This window comes from Aspergillus novofumigatus (assembly GCF_002847465.1).
Source record: "Aspergillus novofumigatus IBT 16806 chromosome Unknown P174scaffold_9, whole genome shotgun sequence".
Taxonomy (NCBI): Eukaryota; Fungi; Ascomycota; class Eurotiomycetes; order Eurotiales; family Aspergillaceae; genus Aspergillus; species Aspergillus novofumigatus.
Window position 1 is genome coordinate 242,506 of NW_020194282.1, and position 24,141 is coordinate 266,646.

General features: G+C 50.5%; 10 protein-coding genes across 10 annotated transcripts; 3 read left to right on the top strand and 7 right to left on the bottom strand.

Moving 5' to 3' along the window:
• Positions 1–71: 71 nt before the first annotated feature.
• P174DRAFT_445508 (TMEM14 family protein) lies at positions 72–680 on the top strand. The gene is made up of 3 exons (XM_024828361.1): positions 72–107; positions 168–374; positions 410–680. The coding sequence occupies exons 1-3, from the start codon at positions 105–107 to the stop codon at positions 509–511; spliced, it is 312 nt and encodes a 103-aa protein (XP_024678177.1). The 5' UTR covers positions 72–104; the 3' UTR covers positions 512–680.
• A 460-nt stretch (positions 681–1,140) lies between these two features.
• P174DRAFT_413552 (putative C2H2 finger domain protein) lies at positions 1,141–2,685 on the bottom strand (the record flags this gene model as incomplete). Its single annotated transcript, XM_024824352.1, has 3 exons — positions 1,141–2,015; positions 2,084–2,460; positions 2,523–2,685. 3 exons carry the CDS (start codon positions 2,683–2,685, stop codon positions 1,233–1,235), a joined length of 1,323 nt encoding a protein of 440 aa, XP_024678178.1. The 3' UTR covers positions 1,141–1,232.
• Positions 2,686–3,821: 1,136 nt separating this feature from the next.
• On the bottom strand, positions 3,822–6,248 carry P174DRAFT_302021 (uncharacterized protein). Its single transcript, XM_024821625.1, has 2 exons — positions 6,240–6,248; positions 3,822–5,943 (listed from the first exon to the last, which is right to left on the bottom strand). Exon 2 carries the CDS (start codon positions 5,828–5,830, stop codon positions 3,953–3,955), a length of 1,878 nt encoding a protein of 625 aa, XP_024678179.1. The 5' UTR covers positions 5,831–5,943; positions 6,240–6,248; the 3' UTR covers positions 3,822–3,952.
• Positions 6,249–7,987: 1,739 nt separating this feature from the next.
• Positions 7,988–8,544, bottom strand: P174DRAFT_424767 (carboxymuconolactone decarboxylase family protein; the record flags this gene model as incomplete). The annotated part of the gene is made up of 2 exons (XM_024825228.1): positions 7,988–8,403; positions 8,463–8,544. 2 exons carry the CDS (start codon positions 8,542–8,544, stop codon positions 7,988–7,990), a joined length of 498 nt encoding a protein of 165 aa, XP_024678180.1.
• A 1,173-nt stretch (positions 8,545–9,717) lies between these two features.
• On the top strand, positions 9,718–11,473 carry P174DRAFT_413553 (DUF5427 domain-containing protein MTC1). Its single transcript, XM_024824353.1, has 2 exons — positions 9,718–10,326; positions 10,382–11,473. Exons 1-2 carry the CDS (start codon positions 9,783–9,785, stop codon positions 11,359–11,361), a joined length of 1,524 nt encoding a protein of 507 aa, XP_024678181.1. The 5' UTR covers positions 9,718–9,782; the 3' UTR covers positions 11,362–11,473.
• A 1,084-nt stretch (positions 11,474–12,557) lies between these two features.
• P174DRAFT_464019 (uncharacterized protein) lies at positions 12,558–13,015 on the bottom strand (the record flags this gene model as incomplete). The annotated part of the gene is made up of 2 exons (XM_024830338.1): positions 12,558–12,711; positions 12,915–13,015. 2 exons carry the CDS (start codon positions 13,013–13,015, stop codon positions 12,558–12,560), a joined length of 255 nt encoding a protein of 84 aa, XP_024678182.1.
• Positions 13,016–13,438: 423 nt separating this feature from the next.
• P174DRAFT_464020 (5'/3'-nucleotidase SurE) lies at positions 13,439–14,609 on the bottom strand (the record flags this gene model as incomplete). The annotated part of the gene is made up of 3 exons (XM_024830339.1): positions 13,439–13,508; positions 13,581–14,482; positions 14,598–14,609. 3 exons carry the CDS (start codon positions 14,607–14,609, stop codon positions 13,439–13,441), a joined length of 984 nt encoding a protein of 327 aa, XP_024678183.1.
• Positions 14,610–16,829: 2,220 nt separating this feature from the next.
• Positions 16,830–19,506, top strand: P174DRAFT_464021 (uncharacterized protein; the record flags this gene model as incomplete). The annotated part of the gene is made up of 5 exons (XM_024830340.1): positions 16,830–17,074; positions 17,150–18,308; positions 18,370–18,478; positions 18,532–18,857; positions 18,910–19,506. The coding sequence occupies 5 exons, from the start codon at positions 16,830–16,832 to the stop codon at positions 19,504–19,506; spliced, it is 2,436 nt and encodes an 811-aa protein (XP_024678184.1).
• Positions 19,507–19,674: 168 nt separating this feature from the next.
• P174DRAFT_454623 (DUF2462 domain-containing protein) lies at positions 19,675–20,357 on the bottom strand. Its single transcript, XM_024829250.1, has 3 exons — positions 20,183–20,357; positions 20,027–20,111; positions 19,675–19,957 (listed from the first exon to the last, which is right to left on the bottom strand). Exons 1-3 carry the CDS (start codon positions 20,227–20,229, stop codon positions 19,790–19,792), a joined length of 300 nt encoding a protein of 99 aa, XP_024678185.1. The 5' UTR covers positions 20,230–20,357; the 3' UTR covers positions 19,675–19,789.
• A 304-nt stretch (positions 20,358–20,661) lies between these two features.
• Positions 20,662–21,643, bottom strand: P174DRAFT_507280 (GPI anchored serine-threonine rich protein; the record flags this gene model as incomplete). The annotated part of the gene is made up of 2 exons (XM_024831365.1): positions 20,662–21,209; positions 21,239–21,643. 2 exons carry the CDS (start codon positions 21,641–21,643, stop codon positions 20,892–20,894), a joined length of 723 nt encoding a protein of 240 aa, XP_024678186.1. The 3' UTR covers positions 20,662–20,891.
• Positions 21,644–24,141: the final 2,498 nt, after the last annotated feature.

Consider the following 24,141-nt stretch of genomic DNA (forward strand, 5'->3'; position numbering starts at 1 on the left):
CCCCATCTATCACCAACCGACGTATCTCCATCGACTGACATCCTCAGGGATTCACTTATCTAAATCCTGCACTCAAATCAGTCCACCCCAGCCCAATCGTCAACATGGTACGCACCCTACTGCCAACATACTAAGCAACAGCAGCAGCAGCAGCTAATAGCAAACAGTCGCAATCCTCCCTCCCCAGTCCCACGAATTCCGCCGCCGCGCTGTCCCTCCTCACCTCGATGGGCGGGATCATCGGCTACGCGCGCACGGGCTCCATCCCCTCCATCGCGGCGGGTCTCTCGGTCGGCGCGCTATATCTGTACAGTTTCCTGCGTCTGCGCGACGGACAGCCCTACGGCGAGGAGATCGGGTTGTTGGCGTCGGCGGTGTTGGGGGTAGTTCCGTGCCGCGGGTGATCAAGACGAGGGGGAAGCCCGTGCCTCTTGCGCTGAGTGTTCTCGCGACGTATGGGCTTGTGGTTTTCGGGTTGGCGTTCCGGGAGAAGAGGGCTTCGAGGGTTTGAGTTGGGGATGCACAGTGTAGTGTACCTTATGCTACGGGACTCTTACTTTACAGATGGCGGAGCGAGATAAACAGTTGAGACAGATTATTAATTGATAAGGGATGTCATTTTTGAGTCCAAAGCATCGTTGATTCGTTGCCTACCTTTATGCTAGAGAACTTACAGCAGCATTCACTTAACAACCTAGGGGTTTCCCGTCTCCAAGTAAACTCACGTGGCAAAAACACGAAACTTGTCAAGTTCGGACGAACAACTTCCCACGGTAGCCAGTGATATCAGCCTTGCTCGGTGAAGGTTGACAACCGAACTCACCAGCACTCTATCGATGCTCTTCCGTCGTTCATTGTATGTCGTTGCTGTTTGCTCGGAAGAGTCCACCCGCATCATGACGGCGAAGAGGATGGATGAGTATTGTAGCAGCCCCTGTTCAGTTTCAAGCATAGTTTCTTCTTTCTTGCACTTGATGTTGTCATGGTACTGAGATATTAGGGGAGTAGAAAGACATAACAAGAGGATGGAGATAGATAAGATGAAGCTAGAACTTGATATGCATCGAACTTAGCTGAAATCTGTGGTTCGTACCTCTGTCCAGACGTCTGACCGGAAAGCTGCGAAGGGATTCTGAACGAAAACCGTGTGTGCGTGTGTGAATCTCCGAAGCGTATGTTCGTTTCGCAAATGGTCAGTCGGCTCACAGTCGCCGCACCAATCATCATGCGTTTCACTGCGCAGAGTCGAAAATCTTGTCTGACTCCCGGATAGTCCCCACTACTACAGCAGCAGGGAGCTCTTCAAGTGTCGTTTCTCCTCGGCGGTCAGGAACAAATGCGTACCTTGACAATCTAGCCATCTTTTCCTCCGGACTGGTTTCATTATCAGAGTATACCAAGCGTGTCGGTTTGGACTTGTCCTTCTTCGACGGCTTCTCTTCAGTGATTGCACCTGCACCAGCTGCAGCTTTGGCCGCGGCCTGGTCAGCTTCCTTCGCTGCCCCAGAGACAAGATCATTGACTGAAGATGATATCGATGCAGCTTCCGCTCCTGGTGCTCTTCCGCCATCTGGAACAGCAGTATGCACTCCAGCGTTCGGAAGGGGGTGGCCCATGTGTATTTGTTGCATTTGATATGCATTCACTGGCGGGGGTTGGAAAGCGGGGCGCTGTGGGAGGCTAGGCGCGGCCGGTAAGCTACCAGAACGTTGTGGGAATGCCGGAGCAGTTTGAGGGACTGTGTGTGACGGGGAAGCTTGTTGATGCGGCGGTATCGGAAAAGGAGGTGGCGTTGTCCCATAGGGTGGAGTAGCTTGCGGAGCAGTACCAACCGGATATGGCTGCGGAGTGTATCCAGTAGGTGTATGCTGCAAAGGGTACTGTGCTTGTGCGCCTGGTGAGAAATTTGGATACACGGGGCTCGCCGTCTGAGGGAATGGAGAGCCGGTCCCTGCATAAGGTGCAGGATATGTAAATTGCGGGGTCGCGGCGGCTGCAGTCTGAGGAGAGTGAGCCTACAAGAACGCAACGAGTTAGTGTCAGAATGCTGCAGCATGCATGAAATCAAAACAAGAAAACTTACATATCCAGCCGGAGCCTGTGTCTGCCCGGCACCCACAGGAGTCGCCTCTCCGCTGCTTCCTCCGGCGGCAATCTCCGCCTTTTTCGCCTTGTGCTCAGCTAAACGCTTCTTCAAGTCGGACACGTCTCCAAGTTTGGGTCTCTTCGCCGGTTGGCCGCCAGACCCCACTCCTGAAGGTGGATTCCCCGTCACGGCCTGCCGCTCCGCCTCTGCTTGCTGAAATTGAGCGATCACACGCTGGTTGTGAGATTGGACGACATCATCGGGGACACCTTCCATGCCAAAGATTTCAACATCAAGACTTGAGCGATTGGGGAGCGCATTGTCGACGGCGGTAAGCTGTTCCTTGTGCACTTGGCTCATATGCACAGACAAGCCTGATTGCACCCGATGAGCGAGAAATTATCACCAGAGCGCTATATGGGCAGTATTGACTCACCTCCTGCGGTGTTGAGCCTCCGGCTACATCTGTCGCATTTAAAATGCTTCGCCTTCTGATGCGATATAAGGATTTTGAGATCGTCAAAATCACGCTCACAGTAATAGCACCACGGCCGAGCCAGAAGCTCTTCGAGTGTTGGGCCACGTCTCTTTTTACCCATTGTGAAAGATATATGCCAACAGTCTCAAGTTTCAACGAGACCGGGATTCGATATGTTTGGTATTAGTTGTGAAGGTTATGAAGTGAAGGTATGGAGGAAGAGCACGATAGCGGCAATGCGTTGACTTAGCTGAGATCTCACTGATCCGAAGTTGGAATCATTGAGTCACGTGAAGTAGCTGGTCTACAATGTTCTCACGTGACTTTAGTTTGAACTGCCGGATGGGAAACGATGCATGTTCCAGGACTGGATAATAAAGAATATGACACAAGTTCCATTCAGTAGCTGTCTAAATATGGAGTGATTACTATCGTTTCATACTATTCCATTTACTATTTTTGCATGTAGTGACTTTTAACGACGAGCACATGGAACAATAACGTTCATTAACTTGGCGTTAAGCAGAAAGATACCCTATGCAGAATAATGCCCTTTGCCCCATCAAAGTCAAAATCAAAGTGCAGGTCGTTTCCAATACATTATTTCTACAGAGCCTCCCGACCAGCGTGGCCAGTAGTACAAGAATTAGCAGATCAACAGCATGTACATGGTTCAACCAGATTCCTGGCAACTTCGCTCAAATATAACATGACGGACACTCAATGTCTTTCCGAGAGGAAATGCTGAACAACAACAGGTGCAGTTCACTGATCTGAGGTTCGCCATAAGAGTTGTAGATAATACAGAGAAAAAAAGCGCCGAACTGCAGATGTAGATGTTTTGCGCAAACTCGTCTGTGTTGAAAAGCTGTTTAAGTGGAGGATTAGACGGCACCAGACCCCTTCGACCCAATCACCCATCTTTTCTTTCCAATTGCAGGATATATCCAGAAGGATCGAAGGTAAATCCATCATGTAGCGAAGAGGAAGGGGTGAATTGGCTATCCGGGGCGCGGGACCAAGCACGAAGGAAAAGCGGGAGGGACCGACAAGGATATACCTGCTCATGCGGGTCGCGCGGGCCTGGTGGCGGCAATCCAGCCGTCGACGCCCCGTATGGGCTGTAGTAACCTGGGTACGGGGTGCGGTAAGGCACCGGCGCAGGAGGCTGCTGAAACGGTCCCGGAGGACCTGGGGGAACGATGCGACGCCTCGAGGGTCTATGGGCGCATATGGAGAAGCCATCGACCGGACTGTAGGCATAGGCGCCAGTCCGGGTGGACCAGTGGGCAGAGGGAGCGACACAGGCTGCACAGCTGGTGCAGGGGCAATGGGCCCGTCGACTTGCGAGCTCATAGGGCCTGGGGTGCGGGACTTGGGTTTCTTGATCACGGGTTTCTGGGCCTCTGCGGCCTTCCTAGCGGCCTCTGCCGCGCGATCCGCCGCAACCTGGGACTTGGATCGCTTGGGTTTACGGATTCGGCCCTCCCGGTTGAACCGGGCCCAATGGTTGAGCATGGCCTCCGTGCGCCGGGGGTTCTTGGCATTAGCGATCTTTTCTCGTCGAGCCAGCTCAGCTGGGTCCAGGGATTCATTGCCTTCCGCGCTTCTCGCTGGAGTGACTGAGGGAGAGACAGTCGCTTGGGCCCCATTACGCGCCGGTTCGATTGGCGCCAGTTGAGACAATGTCCCTGAGGAGTTGGATGGAGGCCGGGCCTGCAACGGTACAGGATGCGGCACTGAGGCCACGACTTTGGTCTCCCGGCCGCGTCCTCGAGCTGGAGCTGCGTTCGCCGCTGGCTGTGGAGTTTCCGAAACGGCCCGAGAAGGAGCGCGCGCGGCACCTCGTCCACGGCCTCGACCTCGTCCGCGACCGGCGCCCCGGGTAGCAGCAGCTGTAGGAGCAGGAGAAGTGGGGCAGAGGGAATGGGTGTATTATCTTGTGTTTGCTCCACCTCGAGCGCCGTACGGCGTTGCCGAGTTCGTCGCTTCGCTGGTGGCATAGAGTCTTCTTGATCCTCAGCGGGCACAGGCGTCCCGAAGAAAGCGTCATCCGTCTCAATTTCTTGGCTAGCTGCTTCCAATTCCGCTGCTTTACGCCGGCGCGTGTTCTTTGCGACGGTTGATTGGGCTGGTGGTTTCGGTAACATTGGCACGTACGGAATGCCAAATTTGTGGATTATCGGCCATCCATCAGGGTTGGGGTCGCCCTTGGCTCTGATTTTGGCGGTCTGAGCGGCAGTCGGCATGAAGCCACCTTGATCGAAGGGGTCCTGGACGCCGCCCGGAGCTTTGGGGTCATACTTATAACCGTACAGCATTGCTTCCCTTTGACTCTCGAAAACAGTGGGGTCCTCTAACTTCCTCGGGTCCGCACTAGGCTTGCTTTGCTGTCGAGTTGCAAGCCTATAGAGCTTATCGATAGCGAGATATTCATCTTGCCATGTCTTCAAAGTGAGATGTACATTCTCAGTGATCGCGTAAAGCTCGTCAACAGAGCGATACTCTGGATCACGGAGCTGGGATAAGATGTTCTCAAGAGGTGTAATTTCGAGAAATTCTCCTTTCGCGACTTTTGACTTTTTGTAAGGATTGAAGCGCTCTGGTGAGTCAGATGCATCGCGCTTCGTGCCACGCTTGGGATTACGAAATACTGTATCCCAGGTGTTTTCGATGTCTTCGACTCTGTCCTCAAAGTCCTCCGAAAACTTGGAGACATCGTTGATATTCCAAAGTTTATAGACACGATGCTCAATGATAGAAGTCTGTCCACGTGAGAAACCGTCAAGTCGAATGGGAGTAGAAAGACCAGATATCGCTTCGTCGAGCTCGCCGTCAGGGCCGGCATCATATGTTCGGACTACTTCTGTCTCTTCAGCGTCACCTGTGTCTTCAGCTTCGACATCGTCAACTCCAGATGCTCCAGCATCTTCAGTGAGCTGGCGATCGGTGTGAAGTTGCCCATTCGGGGTATGTTCCTTTGCGGCACTAAGAGAGTATCTCTTGGCACTATGCGGGTGGGCGGCAGCAATGTGCTCTTTGAGAGTAAAATAATCATCGTTAGGTGACTTAGAAGTATTGAAATATTCCCCACACAAGTAGCATTTAGACTTATGAGTCAGTGAAGAAGGCGATTGAGATGTTTGAGTTGATGTCGAGTGAGCAGAGAGTGGCTCGGAGAATTGTCGGCGAAGAGACGAGGCCTGGCTGGCCATGTCCGAAGTATGGTTGTACATCTCAATATCGCTCTGGGCGACAGGAGCCATACCTGCTCGGTGATGAATACTTCAGAAGAATGAACAAATCTGAAGTAGATAGGTATGGCAGTTTGATGAAAACTGAGAAAAAGAGAATTGACCTCTTTTCCCAAACTCGGTATCTAAACATTCAATGTCAGTCAAATGCACTCCGAAAAGGAAAAAGTTCGCTTGGGAAACGCCAAGACGCCAACAGTACTTCGGGACTGCTGTGCGATCCAGGGAGCCGCCACAGTATGAAGGTAAGAAGAGAAGACGGATGCAAATGTGTTATGAGAAGCAGAATAAACAACTTGGGAGTCGATCTGGAAATTGATGATTCGAGATTTTGGAGAACTGATGGAATGAGAGGATGGGGCATTGCAGGCTCTGACGGATAAATCAAGTGGTGTGGAACACACGACAGCCACATACATACCTTGAGGCAGAAACAGTCTGTCAGAACAATTCACATTAATAGTGATTACTCTGGATAAATTATTCGAGCGCAGATTCAGCAGACCAAGGAGTCTCAATAGCGATGGACTGCTTTGACGAAAGGGCTGTCTTGTCACGAGTGTCTGACAGGGATAATAGGTAGGAAGTACGTAGATAGTCCAGCAACAGTGGAGGCCAAAGTAAGCGCAGAAGGTAGTCTGCAAGGCACACGCTTAATCTGGAGAAATAATAATCGAATGGAAAGGATAATGTGCAGATTCGAAGATATTAAATATTGCGGAAGCAGATTGTAGTGCTTTTCAAGAAACTGCTCATGGAAGCTGGCATCCAGTGTGGTGGTAGGAGATTTTACTATGGTGTTCAATGTAAAGAAAAGGAAAAAGGAGAAAGGAGAAGGGATGGGAAAAAAGGGTAGAAGGAAAGAAAAGCTAGCAGCACTGGACACCATACATCAGGTAATGAATGAGTCCGAAAGTACTCGGAAACTTGGGGAGGGATATGTAGCAGATGACGGGCATGTAGTAGTGAATGAATAGAAGAGTCTGTTCTGTAGAGCCCGAAAAAGGTGTTGTTATCTCAAAGTAAAGTAGGTAGGTATTTTGGCTGTGTACCTGCTTTACCATACAGGAGGCCCACTTTATCCGCAAAAGTGTGCCACTGGGCCAATCCGGAAGTGAACGGCCAGGCGCTTGGGTTGATCTGATAGCCAATGGTTAGCATTTAAGCCGGCGTACTTTCAAAGTCGATTATTGTATTACATTACCATACATTAGTACCTTACCATGGTAGATCCCCAAAGTAGAGGCACCTACCTGGGTACCGTAGTAGACCCTATGTACCACCCCGACTGTGTTGAATGCAAATTATGCTCCGATAAAATCAAGATCTAGATAGCTTGGGCAGGTACTACTGACTCTATATTTATATTTGATTTAGGTTTGATATTCAGATTGTTGATTTTGTCTCAATAATCTTTCCTGTACCTTTCATCATTGGGTCGAATCTAAAAGGCATAGAGTCGGTATTTTTGTCCGTACTGAGCTGTACTGCCTGTTGCTTGACATCATTTGCCTCTGACCTTGATAATACCGTTTCTAGACGAGGAACAACCTAGAGAAGGTAGCATAGAGGCTTAAGGGACTGTTCCCATGCTGGGGGGAATAAGCGTGGATCTATGTCGTATACTACGATTGTCGCCATGTTCCCAGGCCAGTCCATTATTATACTAATCTGTTCTGCGGCATGGCTACAGTCCACTCATAATTAGCTTATATTGCATTGTTCTATCCGAAGTAAAGAAACAATGGAGAGAATGAGTGCGGTTAGAAATGCTTGCATTGTTTGACGAGATGGCCTATCTAGCGTTGGTTTCAGACCAACACATCGCGATCATCCTATGACACCTACATTCAACCTATTTCCCTGAGGCATTGCACTGCGCAGCAAATCATATGCAGCATCGTCATTCTTGATAGAAAGCTCGGTATACGTCTCAACAGCCTGGGCTATATAGGATTTGTAACAGGCGCGGGAAGATGACGCAGACCCTATTCAGCTGACAAATTACGTGTTACTTCCAGATGAATATCTCCTCGCCTGCCTTTTCAGGCAGTAAGGAATTATTGGAGCCCAAAAAGCACAACCAAGTGCTCAGGGCTGTAGTATACTGCAAGTGGATGGACGAGGTTTTGGAGCACTTTGAGTGGATGCAAAAAGCATATTTGACACTTAAGGATTCTTCTCCCCAACATTCAAGGCGACAAGAAATCGGCTGACACAATTGTACGCTGCCACTGTTGTCGTTATCTCGACTATTTCCCTCTCATTGAAAAATCCCTTCAGCTCCTGGAACACTTCCTCGGGAACAGTGACTGTTTTTGTCATGGCGTCCGTGTACTTCAGAACAGCTCCTTCAGCCGGACTCAGGGCCTTTTCGTCAATTTTCAGTGGAATATCTGCATGAATATCACGAACAGCATGCATTCCCTCATCACTAAGCCCACCTTCTTCCAATAAAGGTGCGTGCTGTTCCCATTCAAACCAGGCTCCGTTCAGAACAGCCACGCGGCAGATGATAAGTTCCTTGATTATCGTAGACAAGGTAGTTTTTGTTCGTATTGCCCCAATGAATGAATTCCATCCATCTGCCACAGGATACGAGTGCAGAAGTGCGCGATCAAGTGGTAAGAGGCCCCAGGGGCACGTCTGGCTTTGACACGAGCGAGGATCTCCGCCTCTTCGGGAGTGCTAGTAGGGGGAGGGTCAGAGACGTATGGAAGACGCATGGTGAGATTGTCGATTTCAAGAACGTGGCCAGACTTCAATAAAACACAACTCGGGCAGCAAGTGACTTCAATCCCCTTTCGAAAGTCTACGTTGTACTCAGTGAGTCATCATACAACAAATCTGATGCGGTAGACCTACCTCAGAGATGAAATGGAAAGATATGAATGCAATTGATTTTGCACAACCTCCAACTTTCAAGACCTGGACCCTTTCCTTGACATACATTCAATATTCAGCGAGTTCGCGTGGTCTGAATATGGGGAACCACGCTATTTAAGTATCGGATGACCCCACAGATCAATTCTTTGGAAGGGGCCCCGCCGCGGGGAATGATGCGATTGTATCATTGCAAGTAGTACGTACCCTTGGGCCAAGCCGCAAATTGTCGAAGAGCAATCGACTGTCTTTAGTGGAGCTCCCTATACAAGAATAAGCGCGAGCGTCTGACTCAGAGCTGTTATTCTATAGTCTCTAGCTGTCACATTGGACACACCATTTTGATCACTTCAGACAGGTTGACTCGTCGGGAATCCTCCGGCGCGGCCGTACGGATGCTGAAGTTTTCTCACGCCGAGAGCTTGTGACACGAAACATGGATAACGAGCTCAGAATTTCCAAAAGCTTTCTTTTTCTAAGACTATCAAGTCAGATATCTGCTCGCCGGATTTTCTAGCTCACATGCCCCATTCCCATCGGTGGTGGCTGACTTTCGCAAGACATTGCGAAGTGGATTCGCGCCTTTTCGTACGGCGTAGAGGCTTAACAGCCAAAATTCATTGACCTAGTATAACGAAGGTAAAGAGGCGGCCTTTAGGTGGAATGAGACAGGTTGTTAAAAGTGCGACCAATCCGAGAATTCATTGGAGATGCGAGGTGAAGTATATATTTAAGGATCTATGTATCCTAAACATGTGTCCAGTAAACAGCATGGTTCAGAACGTAGATTTTCGGTCGCCTAATGAACCTCAGACAGTGGCTCATCATCGTTCGACCATTATTACTGTAGTCTCAAATCAAAAGGTTGCAGTTGACAACAGAAACAGGCATAAAAATTTCATAGTTCGTACTCCGTGCTCAGTAGATCGAGTTGCTCTAGACAACACGCTAACGCTCCTTGGCGCAGGTCATCAAGTTCCCCACCGCCCTAACATTAATGCCCCCATAAGCTCCGACCACTCTTCTCCTGATAGCTATCTCGGCATTCTCACGTTCCAGATACACACAAACCACAAAGACAATGCCTCCAAAAGGCGCGAAGCCTACGAGCGATGAGCTCCTCGCTCAATTCGACGACCTCGGCATCGACTCGACGACGGAGAAACAACCATCGAAGCCGACAGCTGCATCCGCTACCGCACAGTCCGAAGAAGATATCCTGGCTGAGCTGGACAATCTAGCTTCGCAGCGCCCAAGCAGTGGGCCCGGCACTCCACGACTGTCAACGAACGAGCCTAGACCAGCCACCAAATCACCCAAGCCAGCAGCAGTAGCTACACCTCGATCTAGCGAAGACAAACCGGCCCCTCGTAAGTCTGGGGAGAGTGTTCGGTCAGCCCCTGCTGGAAACAAGCCATCAACTACACAACAGTCAGAGCAAGAGAAGCCAAAGACGCAGGAGGCACCCGCCAGCGGAGGTGGAGGATGGTGGGGAGGCATTTTTGCAACGGCCACTGCTGCTATGAAGCAAGCCGAAGCTGCGGTCAAAGAGATTCAGCAGAATGAGGAGGCCCAGAAGTGGGCACAGCAAGTGCGAGGGAATGTTGGAGTTCTCAGAGACCTAGGTGAGTGGACAGTGTTAGTTTTCTTCATTTGATTCGTGCTAATAATACTGTCTAGGGGGCGAGCTCAAGAACAAGGCCCTGCCTACATTTACATCTCTGCTTCACACCATTGCGCCTCCAATTTCCTCTCATGAACGGCTCCAAATACATGTCACTCACGATATCTCCGGATACCCCGCTATCGACCCTATCGTTTACTCCGTTTTTTCGCGCGTAATGGCACAGGTCGAAGGCGGAGACCTCCTCGTCATCCAACGCGGTCAAGAATCCGCCCCAAAACGCGGACTTGACCTCGGAACCTCATTCTCCACCGCAGGCTGGCAAGATGGTCCATGGTGGCGCACTGTTACACCTGGAACTCCTCGCAGTATCGCAGCCGTCCGAGGCACCGTGGAGGCCACCAAGCTTGCTCGGGCAAGCGCAGAATCATATGCTACCGAGTATTTTGCCTCGAGGGGCGGGGTTGAAGCAGCTGCGAAACAAGCAACTCAAGACTTGAGCGAATCCAACCCGGTCCGAAGCAGCGACATTTTCCTAGCTATCCAAGCCATCAGTCAAACGTCATCAACGGAACTTTTCCAGGCTGGCCCGGCGACGGAGATGGCGACCCCTCCTGGGGTGGTTGACCTTCCCGAGGCGACGGAAGAAGAGGTCGCATTCGCCCTTTATCTCCATGACCCCATCCATGGCATTGCCTTCCATACTATCTCCCAGACTATTCCCCAAAAATGGATCGATTGGCTGGATGCCGAGGCTCCGGCTCTCGCAGATCCCAGCGCCGAGGACGCGAAGGTACCGCGCACGACCGTCCCGGAAGATATTGCTGAGATTGTTGCCAGCGGAGGTGTCGATCCCCGCGAATGGGTGGCAGAATGGCTTGAAGAATCTTTGGCATTGGCCATAGGAGTCGTTGCCCAGCGTTACGTGGCTCGGAGAATGGGTGTTGGTGAAGGGGGTCCCCGTAAGGGCAAGATGCGAGCTGAACAGGCGTCGGTCGTAGAGAGTGGAGCAGGAGAAGCTGCAAGAGCGCTCTAGTTGAGTGTCGGATGTTTCGATTTATACCATTAATATGCCGCTTCACAGTTCATGTGTGATTTAAGATGTTCATATCATTATGTTATACCAAGGCCTCGCAATTAAACCCCGCTTGATGATTCATGAGCAGAGCTGCTTTGCAGCATGCTTCCCGGGGTTGAAGACATTCTCATCCAGTGTAGCTATTTGTTCAAGATTTATTCTAGCTTGGTTCAGTTGACTATGAACCTAGCTCTCCATATACTGTCTACCAGTCTCAACACCATACTTACCCAAGTGAGCCGGCGATAACTATCATCATACCTCGGGATATCCGGGCTTTGAGTTCACGAGAACCGAGAGCTCAAACACCCATTTGTCTTGTTGCGTTGGAAAAGGTATCCATCAGAAGACGATGGGTTACACCGGTACGCATACTCGGTCCATACAAGCACCTGTATCCTGAACCTTCTCAATTGTGGAAGGAGGCACTCCAAGCAGTTTGATATACCACAGGAGCCGTGCGAGGTGCAACCGCACAAGTTATTCCGAAGTGCGGCAGAAGGAAAACATCGAGCACTGTAGCAGATAAGAGCAACGAGTTAGCATCCAACTCCCTCAAAAAGGCATTCGTTGAGGGCTACCCATAAAATCTCGGTGCGTAAAGCAGAAAACGAAGATACTGACTTCTTTCAACGACGTCAATTCTTTGTGCGGCAGCCGTTCAGACTGAATTTCGTGGTATCAGCGGCTAGCCTTACCCGCTGAGTTGTATGGTTCCTGAATCGAGTAAGTATACGGCCTTCAGAGATGGCTGGGTACTCTCTCAACTCGATTTTTATGATCTTTCCCCAGAGCGCAGTCCATTTGACGCTTGGGCGTCGACGTGAATGGTGCCTGTTGCTTTCTGTGCACTCATGTGGCCCTTTGAGAGTCTCTTGTAGCGGATGACATTGTAAGCTACCCTATACGGTGAAACCAGTACAGTGTACAACCTACTAGCTATTATGTAGCTCGAGGTCTGTATCCCATAGTGGGAGATGTTGGGAAGGAAGGAACGGCATCATATCTCAGTGCCTGAGGTAGGATACTTGGGATCGATGAGCACTCTATTCCTTAGGTCGTTTCTTTTGAGGAGAAATCTGGGTACAGGTAAGCATCTTCACACTCATGTCTTCGTTCTCAGTTTTCTTCTCTCGCCTTGCTAACATCGACAGTCACTCGGGCAATCCGACTAAGACTTTCCCATTCCCGATGTTTCGTCTTCTTTGGCCTGCCAGTGAGTTTTCCTTTGGTTTTCTCAAGTCGCTCTTGTGATGACTCTCCTTGCTGACTTGTTCTCTCTCACCTTCAGGACAGAGTGTGGCCCTCCTAAGGGGGGTATAGCCTATAGGGGTAACACCCAGAGTCTAACCTACTCATCAACACAGCAAGCAAACCGCCTTTGGATTCCGACACAGCACAGCAAACCCCCTTTGGATCCCGCCGAGTTCTGGACACTAACGGAGCAGCTGAGGGGTTCTGGGGGTCAAACTTGCAAACCTGTGGGAACTGAGGGGTCTTCAAAATCCTACCTGGCCAGTAGGTGCCTGTTCATCCGGATCCTCGAGGGACCGATGGCAGGCCTCCAGCGGCGAGCTCGCACCTCACCGTGGTGCTGGAGTCTAGTAGCCATCCTGGCGAAGCTAAGACGAGCTCACTTTGTATTTACTTCTTTGCTTAGTTAGCTTTTGTATTGTAGGTAGTTGCAATGAGAACATGTTCTTCCTTCGTGCGGATGCTTATACAAGGTAACGTTTGACTACATGCAGCGTAGTTGCGTTGATCGAGTATTTGTTAATGTACAGTTTTCGCAGACTAACAGACGAGTATTAGACACAGTCACTCCTGCCTCGTGCTTAATACCGCTGGTCGAAGCAACTAAGAATAAGGTAGGTTAATCATCGGATTTCTTTCAAATCGAGGTCTAGAGGGACAAACGTCTACTGGTTTTCGAGCAGGATTCAGCAAGAAGCCAAGTGGTGACAACGCAAAAAGAAAAGGAACCTTTGCGGGTATCTATCTATCTATCATCTAACTTTTCATGTTCATGAGTCAATCAGTCATTAAGTTCCAAGGGTCCATCAAGACCAGAAACATGCGAGAAGTTTGCGGTAAGGGGAGTAACACTGTATTCGACAGTCAGCTTCTTGCAAACGGGGTGTACATCCAATGGACAGAAGATGATAGAGGATGCTAACCTAGTACTTCCATTCAGAACCGTATGCGCATCAGTGCCCTGATCGCTTGCCTGCAAAGCTTTCTTCATCTCAGACAATTCCGCCGACCAGGCGAAATTGCGTTTCTTGAGGTGCGAGTTGCCAAACCCATTTACGGCTTTCGTGGCCGAGCCGTTACTCAATTTCGCGCCATTTTCGTCTGAGTGGTTCGAGTTTCCGTTCGTCAACCCCGGCGCGGAATGCCCGTTGGCCTGTGACACTTCGGCGTACAGACACCCCTTCGACCAGTAGTAGGGCAGAGTGCGAGTATAACGGACCGGTCTGCTTTCCACATCCGCGCGCATTGGCACGTTCAGGTTGTACAGCTCGACACGCTCGTCCCAGTTCTGGTACAGGTGGTTGACGACGCGCACGGCGAGCCTGGCCGCGGCGCGGATGACCTCGATCGGCTGCTCGTCCTTGCTGCCGAAAGAGATGGCGATCCCGCGCTTCCCGCAGATAGCGGCTTCCAGGGCGCCGCCGACGGTCCCGGAGGAGAGGTTGTAGATCGTTGAGGCGTTGCGGCCGTGGTTGGGGCCCGAGACCACAAGGTCGATGGGGCCTCGGTCGGCGAAGAGGTTGAACAGGCCTAGTTGGGTACAGCTGGCGGGTGTGCCGTTGGTGATGACAACCCATTCGCGGTTCGACTCGGTCTCGTCGATGTTCTCGTAGGCTTCATCCCATGTTCCGTCTTCCCGGAAGGCGTCCGGAGGCACATATGTTGCTTCTAGCGCGGCTTCAATGATGTGTGCTTTGCCGATCCACGATCGAGATCTCGCTGGGATTGCGACGGAGACTTGATGGCCGGCGGCCAGGAGAGCATCGACGAATGGGCGGATGTATGGAGACAGGCGCCGCGAGGGCGGACCATCGTCATTAACAACCTGGGATAAGGATCACATGAGTATTTTCTTTCTTTTCTTTTGGAGACTCGCCAATCTCCATGCGCCAATGGGTATTGAGAGCAAGGTGATACAGAAAAAGAGCAAGGTAACTTACCAATATATGCATGCTGATTGCTAATATTACCTTGAGCGCTGAAAGATCCTATGGAGCAGTTGCCCTTGATCCGGTTTGCTGATACGGCGTCCTTTTGGCTGGAATGTGATGCGGAGAAGGGTTGAACGACCCCCCACGGGCAGATATGATGGTTATCTTTTCTACGGCACCTCCAATTTGACACTGGAGGAGATAGTATTTATAAGAGACATTGCGCTCGGTAATGATCGAGCCCTGGAGAGCCTTCTCAACCTATCCCGACTACCGAAAACATACCGGGGAACCTCCAATATGGTTACGGTGAAGCTGTTTTGCGCTGCGGGGGTCCGCACGTTGTGCCCTAGGAGAACCTCATAATCAACATCGGTCATTTTTGTAACGAAAGAATGTCATAGCATGTATGTATCGTTAGTAACTGGTTGCCGCCAAGGGCCGTTTAGAGGTAACATACTGTACGGGACATGACATGACGCAATCTCATGGCAACCAAAAAGAGGCTGCGGTGAAGACGGACAAATTGCAGCGCAGAGGAAATTTGTTTCCCTCGGATACCTCCGCTACATTTATTAAATTAGTAAAAGAAAAAGAAATGGTCTACTCCTCGTGTTCAAGACTCGAAGTGAAGCCTTGTCTGGCTCAACCATGAAGTTATCATCGATGAAGGATCGATAGAGACAAGGACGGTCAATTGTATGCAGATTATAAGTTCTAGTGCACTAACTAATAGTAGACTGACGGGTCTTGCACATCCAGGATCTCCGGTCTACACTAGATACTGTGAAAGTAGAGTTCAAAGACAGTGTGGCATCTGGATCCATATATGGAGTAGAGTCAAAACGCAATTCTGCAGAGACTCATCATTATCAAAGCCTTGTACTTGGATGCTTCTATTAAATAGGTAGTATGGAAGGTCTTGTAGACAACCAACTCCATGATGAAAGTAATTAATAATACAGTTCCAGAAGATGCATAAGCATGGTTCAAATCAGGTCAACCACGAACCAGACATGTCAGAGCCAGAAGCTAAATCTGCACCAGAGACAAAAAGCAAGAGGGAACGGCTATCGGGCAACCCTTTTCCGTATCAGGTTTTGATGAGATGATTATGTCGCGTAATCCGCTCCATCCGTGAGAGTATCAGAGTTTTGCACAAGGGATGGTTGGAGCTTAGGTTTGTGCCTCAGTGCGCCCTGGATTTTGACACACTGGTACGTACTAATGCCCCTCAGCCAGTCACCCATCGTTTAACTGATTATTTGGGTTCCGCCGACTGTGCAGAGGAGAGCCCTTGGGGAAAGGAAAACCAAATAAGACCAAGAAATACTGGCAACGCCGAGAGATTGGCAAATGACCATCACTGCTTGAGGCGAGTCTGCCGGGCAAATTGACCATTGACCATCTGCACGGGGCTCATCCACCTCGTGCCCGCCCAGGTCCTCATCCCTCCTGTCCTTCAGTGGTCCAATCCCTCCGCCCCCTTGACTTTTCAAGACAAGGCAGATAGAATAATAATAGTTCAGTTCGCCTTCTTACGCAGCATCGATCCGTCTTTCCGTAGTCGACGTAGGAGTCATCGTGGACGTCGGAGGTTTCCAGAATCGCTGGCGGCTGACTTGAACCGTAAAACGAGGATTAAAACGAGTCGTCGTAACCCCTCTTCCTTCTCATGCAAAGTAGTGATGCTCCATCCTGTATCCCCTTTATTACAGTGACACGCTGCCACAGAACCAGATATAACAGGCCATCCAAATAATTCATTTTCACTCTATTCTGGGCCAGTGCTAGCTTATCAAAGCACGCCATCGTATTATTGGTGAGCCTGTCCCGCTGCAAGCTTCACATCGGAGGCCGATCGCCGCAAAATCTTTGGTGGGGAACACCATCAATTCAACCAACCTGGTCCGACACACTGACTGTATCACATTTCTTTCCTCACCACCAGACTATTCTTATTCTTATTACATCAATCCCTGCTCTCGCTCTTCAGTCGCTCTTATATCATCGTCTTGACTGTTTCCCTTTGGTCTCCAGGCGATCTGGGGATACTCCGCTCCATCCTCATCTCCCTTCGCGCTTCACTTGCACCTGTGGGAAGAGTCAAGTCTTCCCGCTTCGTCAATTGCGACCCGACAATCTTTGCCGGATAGAAAGTCACATCCCTCTTGAGTTACTGTTAACTCGAGAGGTTATCGACGTTTCCCTTCCTCGACTTCGGTTTCGTATATCCCCTGTATGGACTGCGGGACTGCTGGCGCAGCTGCGGGCATTGACCCCAAAATACTTGACAATTGGCAATCCGATACCGCTTTTTCGATCGCTTCGTGGGAACACGCCGGCTACGACCAGCAATTCGAGTGGGATACCAGTCCAGACTCGAATCAGGATGAAGCAGACGTTGTGGATCTAGGTGTTCTACATGGTTCACTGGCCAACGATCAGCCCAGCGCGTCCGTCTTTGGGCATAATTCCGACCCCAGGTTAGCGCAGAGTCTCCTATCCAGTCTGCGATGGCCACAATAGAAGTAGCTGACGGATCTTTGAAATACTTGCAGCAACCCAGGTCTCACCTCGCCCGAGAAGTTCAGCGTCGCGGATGCTGCGATCGAAGGCACCATCAGCGGGACCGTGAGCCCCAGAACCTTGCCCTCTTCGACTGATGATAACTTTCACGTCGACGAGACATGGCCGCAATTCCAGCTCATCAACTCCATGGCGGCTGGACTGCCGGTGGACGCGCCTATGCCCTATCCTTACGCGAAAGACCCGACCTCTAACAACACAGTGATCGTCGACGATGGAGGAGAGCTGTCCCACGGACAAGGGTTTTCAGAGGTTCACCCGGAGCAGTACCTGACATTCCAGAATCTTTCTCAAGCGTTTCAATTCGCCGCTGATCCCTGGGTTGAGCCGCCTGCCAATCTCAATTCGAATACGTCGGCGCAAGCACCCATCCCCGCTCCTCAGATGGGACCACAGGTACAAACCCAGATTATCAATCAGCCTCGCGGCTTCCAGGGCTCTTTGCGCCCACTCGAGTCGCGCTGGCTTGAAGGCCTCGAATCTCAACTGCCTACGAACCTAACTTCGCCTGCCTCATTATCGACAAATTGTCAAGACCACCCCTTACCTAAAGATGACAGGAGAGTTCAGGATGCATTTCAGTACAAGTCAGAGAGCTCTTCCGTCTCTGGTGATCTTTCAGGAGGTTACGACTGCTCCTACTCGGGCTTGAGTGATGATGTGCCGGCGTTTGCAGAACGACAGCTGGAAGACGAAGGTGCTTGGAAGGATGAGCAGAAGGAGGGGTCTTCGTCCGCGACCTCGCAGACGCTGCAGGGTGCCACTGCATTCGTGGTCAGCGAAAACCCCCTAGAGTCTTTCTTCATGACTGCTCCTAGCAGATCGAGGGCTTCGTCGACTGCTGCGCAACAACCTTCTGGCCGGCCTCAGGCACTGGCTTTGCAATCGGTGGCTACCGTCAGAAAGCGCAAGCAGCGTACCTCGAACGTTAGCATTGACCAGAATTTGCCAAAACCACTGCAGATTGTCCAAGAGGACGGCCAAGGGGGTTCCATTGCCTCCGCTGATTTTGTGTCTCCGCCTCGTGGAGCACGCCGCAAGGGGCCTTTGAGCATGGTTGGCAGGGCCAATGCTGGATTGCGGAGGAAGAACAAGGATACTTGTGTCCAGTGCCGCTTGAACAAGCGGAAGGTTGGTTTGACCTATCTCGGACTTGTTTTGGTCTCGTGTAACAGAAAGCTGATGATTTTAGTGCGATGGAAGCTCTCCATGCGATGCTTGTCGCCCTACCCTACACGAGCAGCCATGTGCGCGTGCTTGTTTTGCGAACATTGTCGAATATGGAACATGCAATTATATCTGTACGTACTCAACCCTTTTGACGTAACGGACATTCTTGACTAAGAACAATTAGCTCAACGAGCTGTCAATCACCCAACTGTGGACCGCTCTGGTCGGGTCCGGATGGAAATCCCATCCAAATTCGACTTGAATGACCTATTGACGTTCCTGAGCGAGCGGCAAGGACGGTTCAACATCCGTGCCAGCCAGGCATGGGGATCACTGTACGTTTTGGACTTGGCAGAGACGTACAAGTTCTTGAAATCATTGAGCGAGTACAATGGTAACTCGCGATCCACCTTTCTCGAATTCATCGACCGTCGGATTGTGGAGTCGAAAGACAAGTCCAAGAATTGGCTGAGCTGTGTTAGAGATTGCGATCCGATGAACAATATCTACGTAAGTGCTAAGCCATTCTTATCCTTGTATCCTTGGCTGACTTCAATTCTAGTCTCTACTCTCACAATGGAACAACATGCCTAGTCGTGCCAGCTATAGCTTCGTTCCCCTGCAAGGTGGAGGCCAAGAAAGGCCCATGGACATCCACAACCCCGAAGATCAGCGCGAAATTCTGCTAGCGGCGCAGCTGTCGCGGATTGTCTGCCGCATGCTGGAGGTTGAAGGGTTCCGGAAGCTTGAACGGGACTTTTACAACATCAAGTGGAAACAGATCTCTCAAGAGACACACCTGCGTTTCCTGAGTCAGCTCGGACATATCCTTCTCTCTCTTCGATGGCGAGTGTCCTGGTGGAAGCGCCTCGGGGACGGCGGCCGCGAACCCGACCCCTCGAAGCAGCATTATGAGGATCGAGTCGAACTGCTTTGTCGAATTCTCTATGTCTACTACACTTGTGTGCAGGCGAAGCTCCCTTCGTGGTCAACCGTTGATGTGCCCAAGGGCGTCTGGTCCACTTACGCAGATTCAGAAAATGCGGTGTGGGACGACTTTCCCCTGGACCCTAGCGAAGATGGATTCAGGAACTGGATGGAACGAGGCCGCGAACTCATTGAGCAAGCCGGTGTTCCGAACCGCGTCTCAAAGATCTAGGTGTCACTCCCCTAGAGCACAGAACAAAAAGCAAACCCCCGCTTGAAAAAGATTGTTGATGGATTGGAACTGGAGTTTTGATAACGATACCCATGAAGCGTTTTTCATTTCTGTCTTTGCCTCTCTACGAGTGATGATTCTATCATTTTTTGTACATACTGTTTTTTACATAAGTTCATTGATATATATAGAATACTTATGATAATCCTCCGCCTGTTTACCTACATAGTCACCACCGGTAAACAGGGTATCTATACTTCATTAATCGTATCGCTAAGTATCTCTATCTAAATCGATCGATCGACCACAATTCAATTCTTCTTCCCCCCTTCTCCTTCCCCTTCTCTTTCTCGGCCTTCTTATCCCTCTTCCCCCCAGCAAGCAACTCAAGATGTCCCGCCCTCTGCGCCAAACTCCTCTCGGTCTTCGCCGTCAACCCAGCCGTAAGCTTCTACTCGCTGTCAGCACATCACCCCTCAAACAAATATATCTTGTGTGCACAGTGATAGCCAAAACGAACCTTCGTAATCTTCTGCTGCTTAATCAGCGTCGCCTTCTTGGGCGCTATCTGTCGCGGTCCTCGCTTGGGTGCTAGTGCCGTGGGCCTTACCATCATATCGTCAGTAATCTGCGAGTTACCTTTTCTTGTGGTTGTGGGTGTTGGAAGATCACGTACCGCTTTGCTGTGCTCGGCTTGGTTTTCTTTAGGGGGCCTTGCGCCATTTTTGTGTTTTTCGGTTCCTGGAGGTGGAACTGAGGTTGTAATGGAGGTGGAGGCGAAGAGGTATGTGTACTGCCAGCAGCACGGATGATAGAGAAATTGGAGGAGGGTTGTTTGAGATTGGGACGAGACGATGTGATTGTGCTGGTGTATGGGCTGGAGAAAATTGCTTATCAGGTTATCTATCACGTGATTTGGCGATAGTGTTGTTTTGGGTGGGTGCGGAGGACTCCGTACTATATGGGTATAGGTCGCGAATGCGGATCTTGAGATTTAGGTGTTTCAGGAGACTACTACCAGGATAGAATTTGCGAGTATCTGTTTGGCTTGTAGCACATGTAGGACTCGAATGGTGTATGATACAAGTGTACTATCAGCCTGGAGATGATCACCGAGTTTTAGATCTAGTGGAGGCGAGAGGCGACCCAGTCTATGCGCTCAATTTTGGCCATATCTCATTAGAATCCCGTCTAACAATATCCGCGCAGACTCGCATTACAATGGCAGGCTCAAATACAAAGAAAAGACGAAGAGTATATTCCAGGCTATGCTGAAACACAAACGAAGTAAAAGCGAAAGCTCGGCCCCTCAGAGTCAAGAATTAGTATGTCCACCGAAGAATTTACAGGTCATGAACGGAGTTTGACCCCAAGAGGGCAGAAACTTAAAAAGCGAGGACGGCGAGAACACCAGCGGCAACAGCACCGACGCTGACAGCGGTGCGGTCGGCAGCACCAGTGAAGAGGCTAGGAGTCGGGGTCGTGCCAGAGGGGCTGCTGGGGCTGTAGGTCTTGCTGATCAGAGTGCTGCTGGGGTAGGCAGAAGGAGTAGGCGAGCCAGAGGGGATGGAAGGACCACCGGTGGGAACGATGACGGGGATCGAGGTGGGCTTGGCAGTGGACTCGGGGCACCAAGTGGTCGTCTCGGTGGTGATGATGGTGACATCGGAGCCAGCGGGAGCAGAAACAGCGGGGGTTTCGACCTCGGGAGCGGCGGAGCTGGTCGGGTCACGCTGGCAGCAGGAGTGTCGGCAGCCTCCTCGGGGTTGGAGATGCCGAACTGGGTCGACCACTGGTACTGACCAGTACCCTCAACGACAAGAAGGAGACCGTAGTGGGTGACATCGTTCTCGAGGTCGGTACTGGGAGTCCAGGAGTACGAGCCTGTGTTGGGGATCGACTCAACGATGGTAGAGAGAGGAACGACGTTGGTGCTGGGGCCGCGCAGGAGGACCAGAGAGACGGGGCCCTGAGTGGTGGGATCCCACGTAATGGTGTAGGGCTTGCCGACAGGAACCTGCTCGTTCAGACCGGGCTTCAGGATGGCATTGCCCTGAGGAGCCTTGGAGTAGTCGGGCTGGGTGTAGGCGGAAGCCATGGTCACAAGGGCAGAGATAGCAACGGTGACGAAACGCATTTTGTATTGGTTTTCTTCTTCCTTGACGATAAGGCGAATAGGCTAGGCAAAAAGAGCGACTGGTTCAAGAATCTCGTAAGATTTGAAATGAATGACTGGGGTCAAAAGAGTGGCTGCTGTCGTAGGTAATAAACGACGCGAAGAGGTTTGGACGGAGAGAGAGAAGGGAAAGAAGAAAGAGAGAAGGAGAAGAAGGGCAAGGGAGACAAGGATTCAAATTAGAATTGAAGAGCAGTAGGCTAGCATCATTTCGAGCTAAGCCTGAGATTGCTTTCCCCTTGAAGGATGATCGAAGGATGATGAGAGGAGGGGCCCTCAGCCCTCGCATTCACCCTAGCCAGTAGCCAGTAAAATAGCCTCAGCCCAGTTCAACAGAACATTATCAGGCATCATGAGCGGATCTTGCGGGTCATACCACAGATGTGGGTCGAATGAGCATGCCAATGTCGAATATGTGTCACAACATACTCCATAAAATAATGGCTTTTAAGGGGAAACAAGACTCTCGAGCTTCCTCCTGTCCTAATGCTGGGCAACCGGTGGAATGATGGACACTCGGCAGGAATGGGTAAAGGTGACTCTGGCAAATAGGGCGGGAAGAAATCCTCATATCCCCTTCTAAGTCGTCTGACTGGTGGAACTAAGATGAGATGTTTTAGTTCAATTGTTAGCTTGTGTAGGCCAGTAGGGGCCCTGATCCTTAAGGATTGGAGTCCCAGGGCTCCAAGCAGATTGCATTTTTGTCATCAATCACAGCCATTGACCATCGAGTTGATTGATATCCTTCCTTCAAGTTCTCTCGCAAATTTGTCCGTGTTTTTCTGGATCATGAACACTGTTATTTTGGATAATATCTACAGATAGAAAGAACAGCTTGGTCATTGTGATCGGTGGGATAGAGTCAACCGTAATTTGGATCTAGTATCACCATGACCCACCCTCTCGTGGGGGATAGGGAACACCAGCAGGGAAATTGATTCTACAAATAGATACCTCCGGCCTCCATAGATTGATAATGCTTGACAGTCGGATATCATTGCCATGGTTCAGCCTTTCAGGTGTATGGACGATGGAGCAGTACAGGAGGTTGCTGTACGCATGAAAAGGCCGAGTGTCAGGAGCCCATGTTGAAGACGTCCGATAAATCGATGATGAAGAGAACGTGTTGATTTTCAATATTTACTCCGTACTCGGTGAGGTACAATCTTCCGACATACAGTCAGTACTTCGTACTCCGTATGTACACTCCTCTTCCGCAACGAGACCACCCCTCAACATAGTCCTGACTCCTGTAGATACTCCCTTAAGATATTCTTTAGATACCTTGTCTCAATATCTCCTGCCTTCACCAAAACTCCGGACATTATCCGATTCGTCCCCGTGCAAAAGGATCCAGCTCGATCCTTCGATGACTGGGTGACGCTGACGAGTGCCTGGCTTCTAGGTGTGTCCAAAACTCCAAATTGCAGAATCTAAATGAGACATACGCCACAGGCCGCAGGATTAATAGAAAATACGCTTTAGGCGACCTTGAGCGAGACAGGCAGAGGTCAAAAAATAATCAAAATAGGGACTATTATTACCCCTGGATTCTGGCCAATAGTTTATGGGAAATGAGCCTCCACCCGGGTCAGGTAAGCATGCTCTGTTGTACGGAGGATAAACAAACGGAAGATTCCACGAGCTGGAGCTTGCATCCATGACGTGGATTTAGAGCTTGATTATCCAACACTACTGGTAGAGATGGACAACTCATTTGACAAACGATAACAGTTCATTCTGGCCGATCCAACGATGATCATTCCGATGAGGTCATCCCATGTTCGTCCCTGAACGATTTCCCAGTCGCTCCTTTCTTGTTTCTGACATGGCCGGTGGAGCATTCGGAGTCCAGCGCCACTAGAAATCTACATACAGTAGTAGAAATCGCGCATGACGAGTTGATCTGAGGTGGAGCAGTGTGTAAATCCACTGTACCAGCCATTATTGGCCCATTACAGTCGAGCTGAAAAGGGCGTGTTCAAGGTACAAAACAAGGCTCAGATAAACCCTTGCAACTCGTCTTACCTGCAAGTGAAGAACCTTCTTCTTGCGACTGTACCACCTGGATAACCACGACGCATCCGGTCATACCGGCTGCTGGCCCTGCGTCCTGCAAAAAGGAAATATATCCCAGTTGGCACCGGTCCTAGCGCAGGATGTCACTGCGTCCCTTTCATCCCGGGCTGACCCCTTAAATAGATACGTGCGCTGCATTGACCCAATCATGCAGTCGAGATAGCCGATAGGGCATGAACTACATACAGGGAGTACTGCAATGTCTGCATCTCACCTGCTAGAAAATGATGCATCTAAAAGTGATATATAAACCGTTGAATACATAGGAATATGCCGACCGTGTCTTGTGCCTTGTGCCTTTGAATGGCTTACGCTGTACACTGTTCAGCCCCTCGATTCCGTCGAGGGAGTGCTGCTATGGATGTTCTAGGCACTAGATC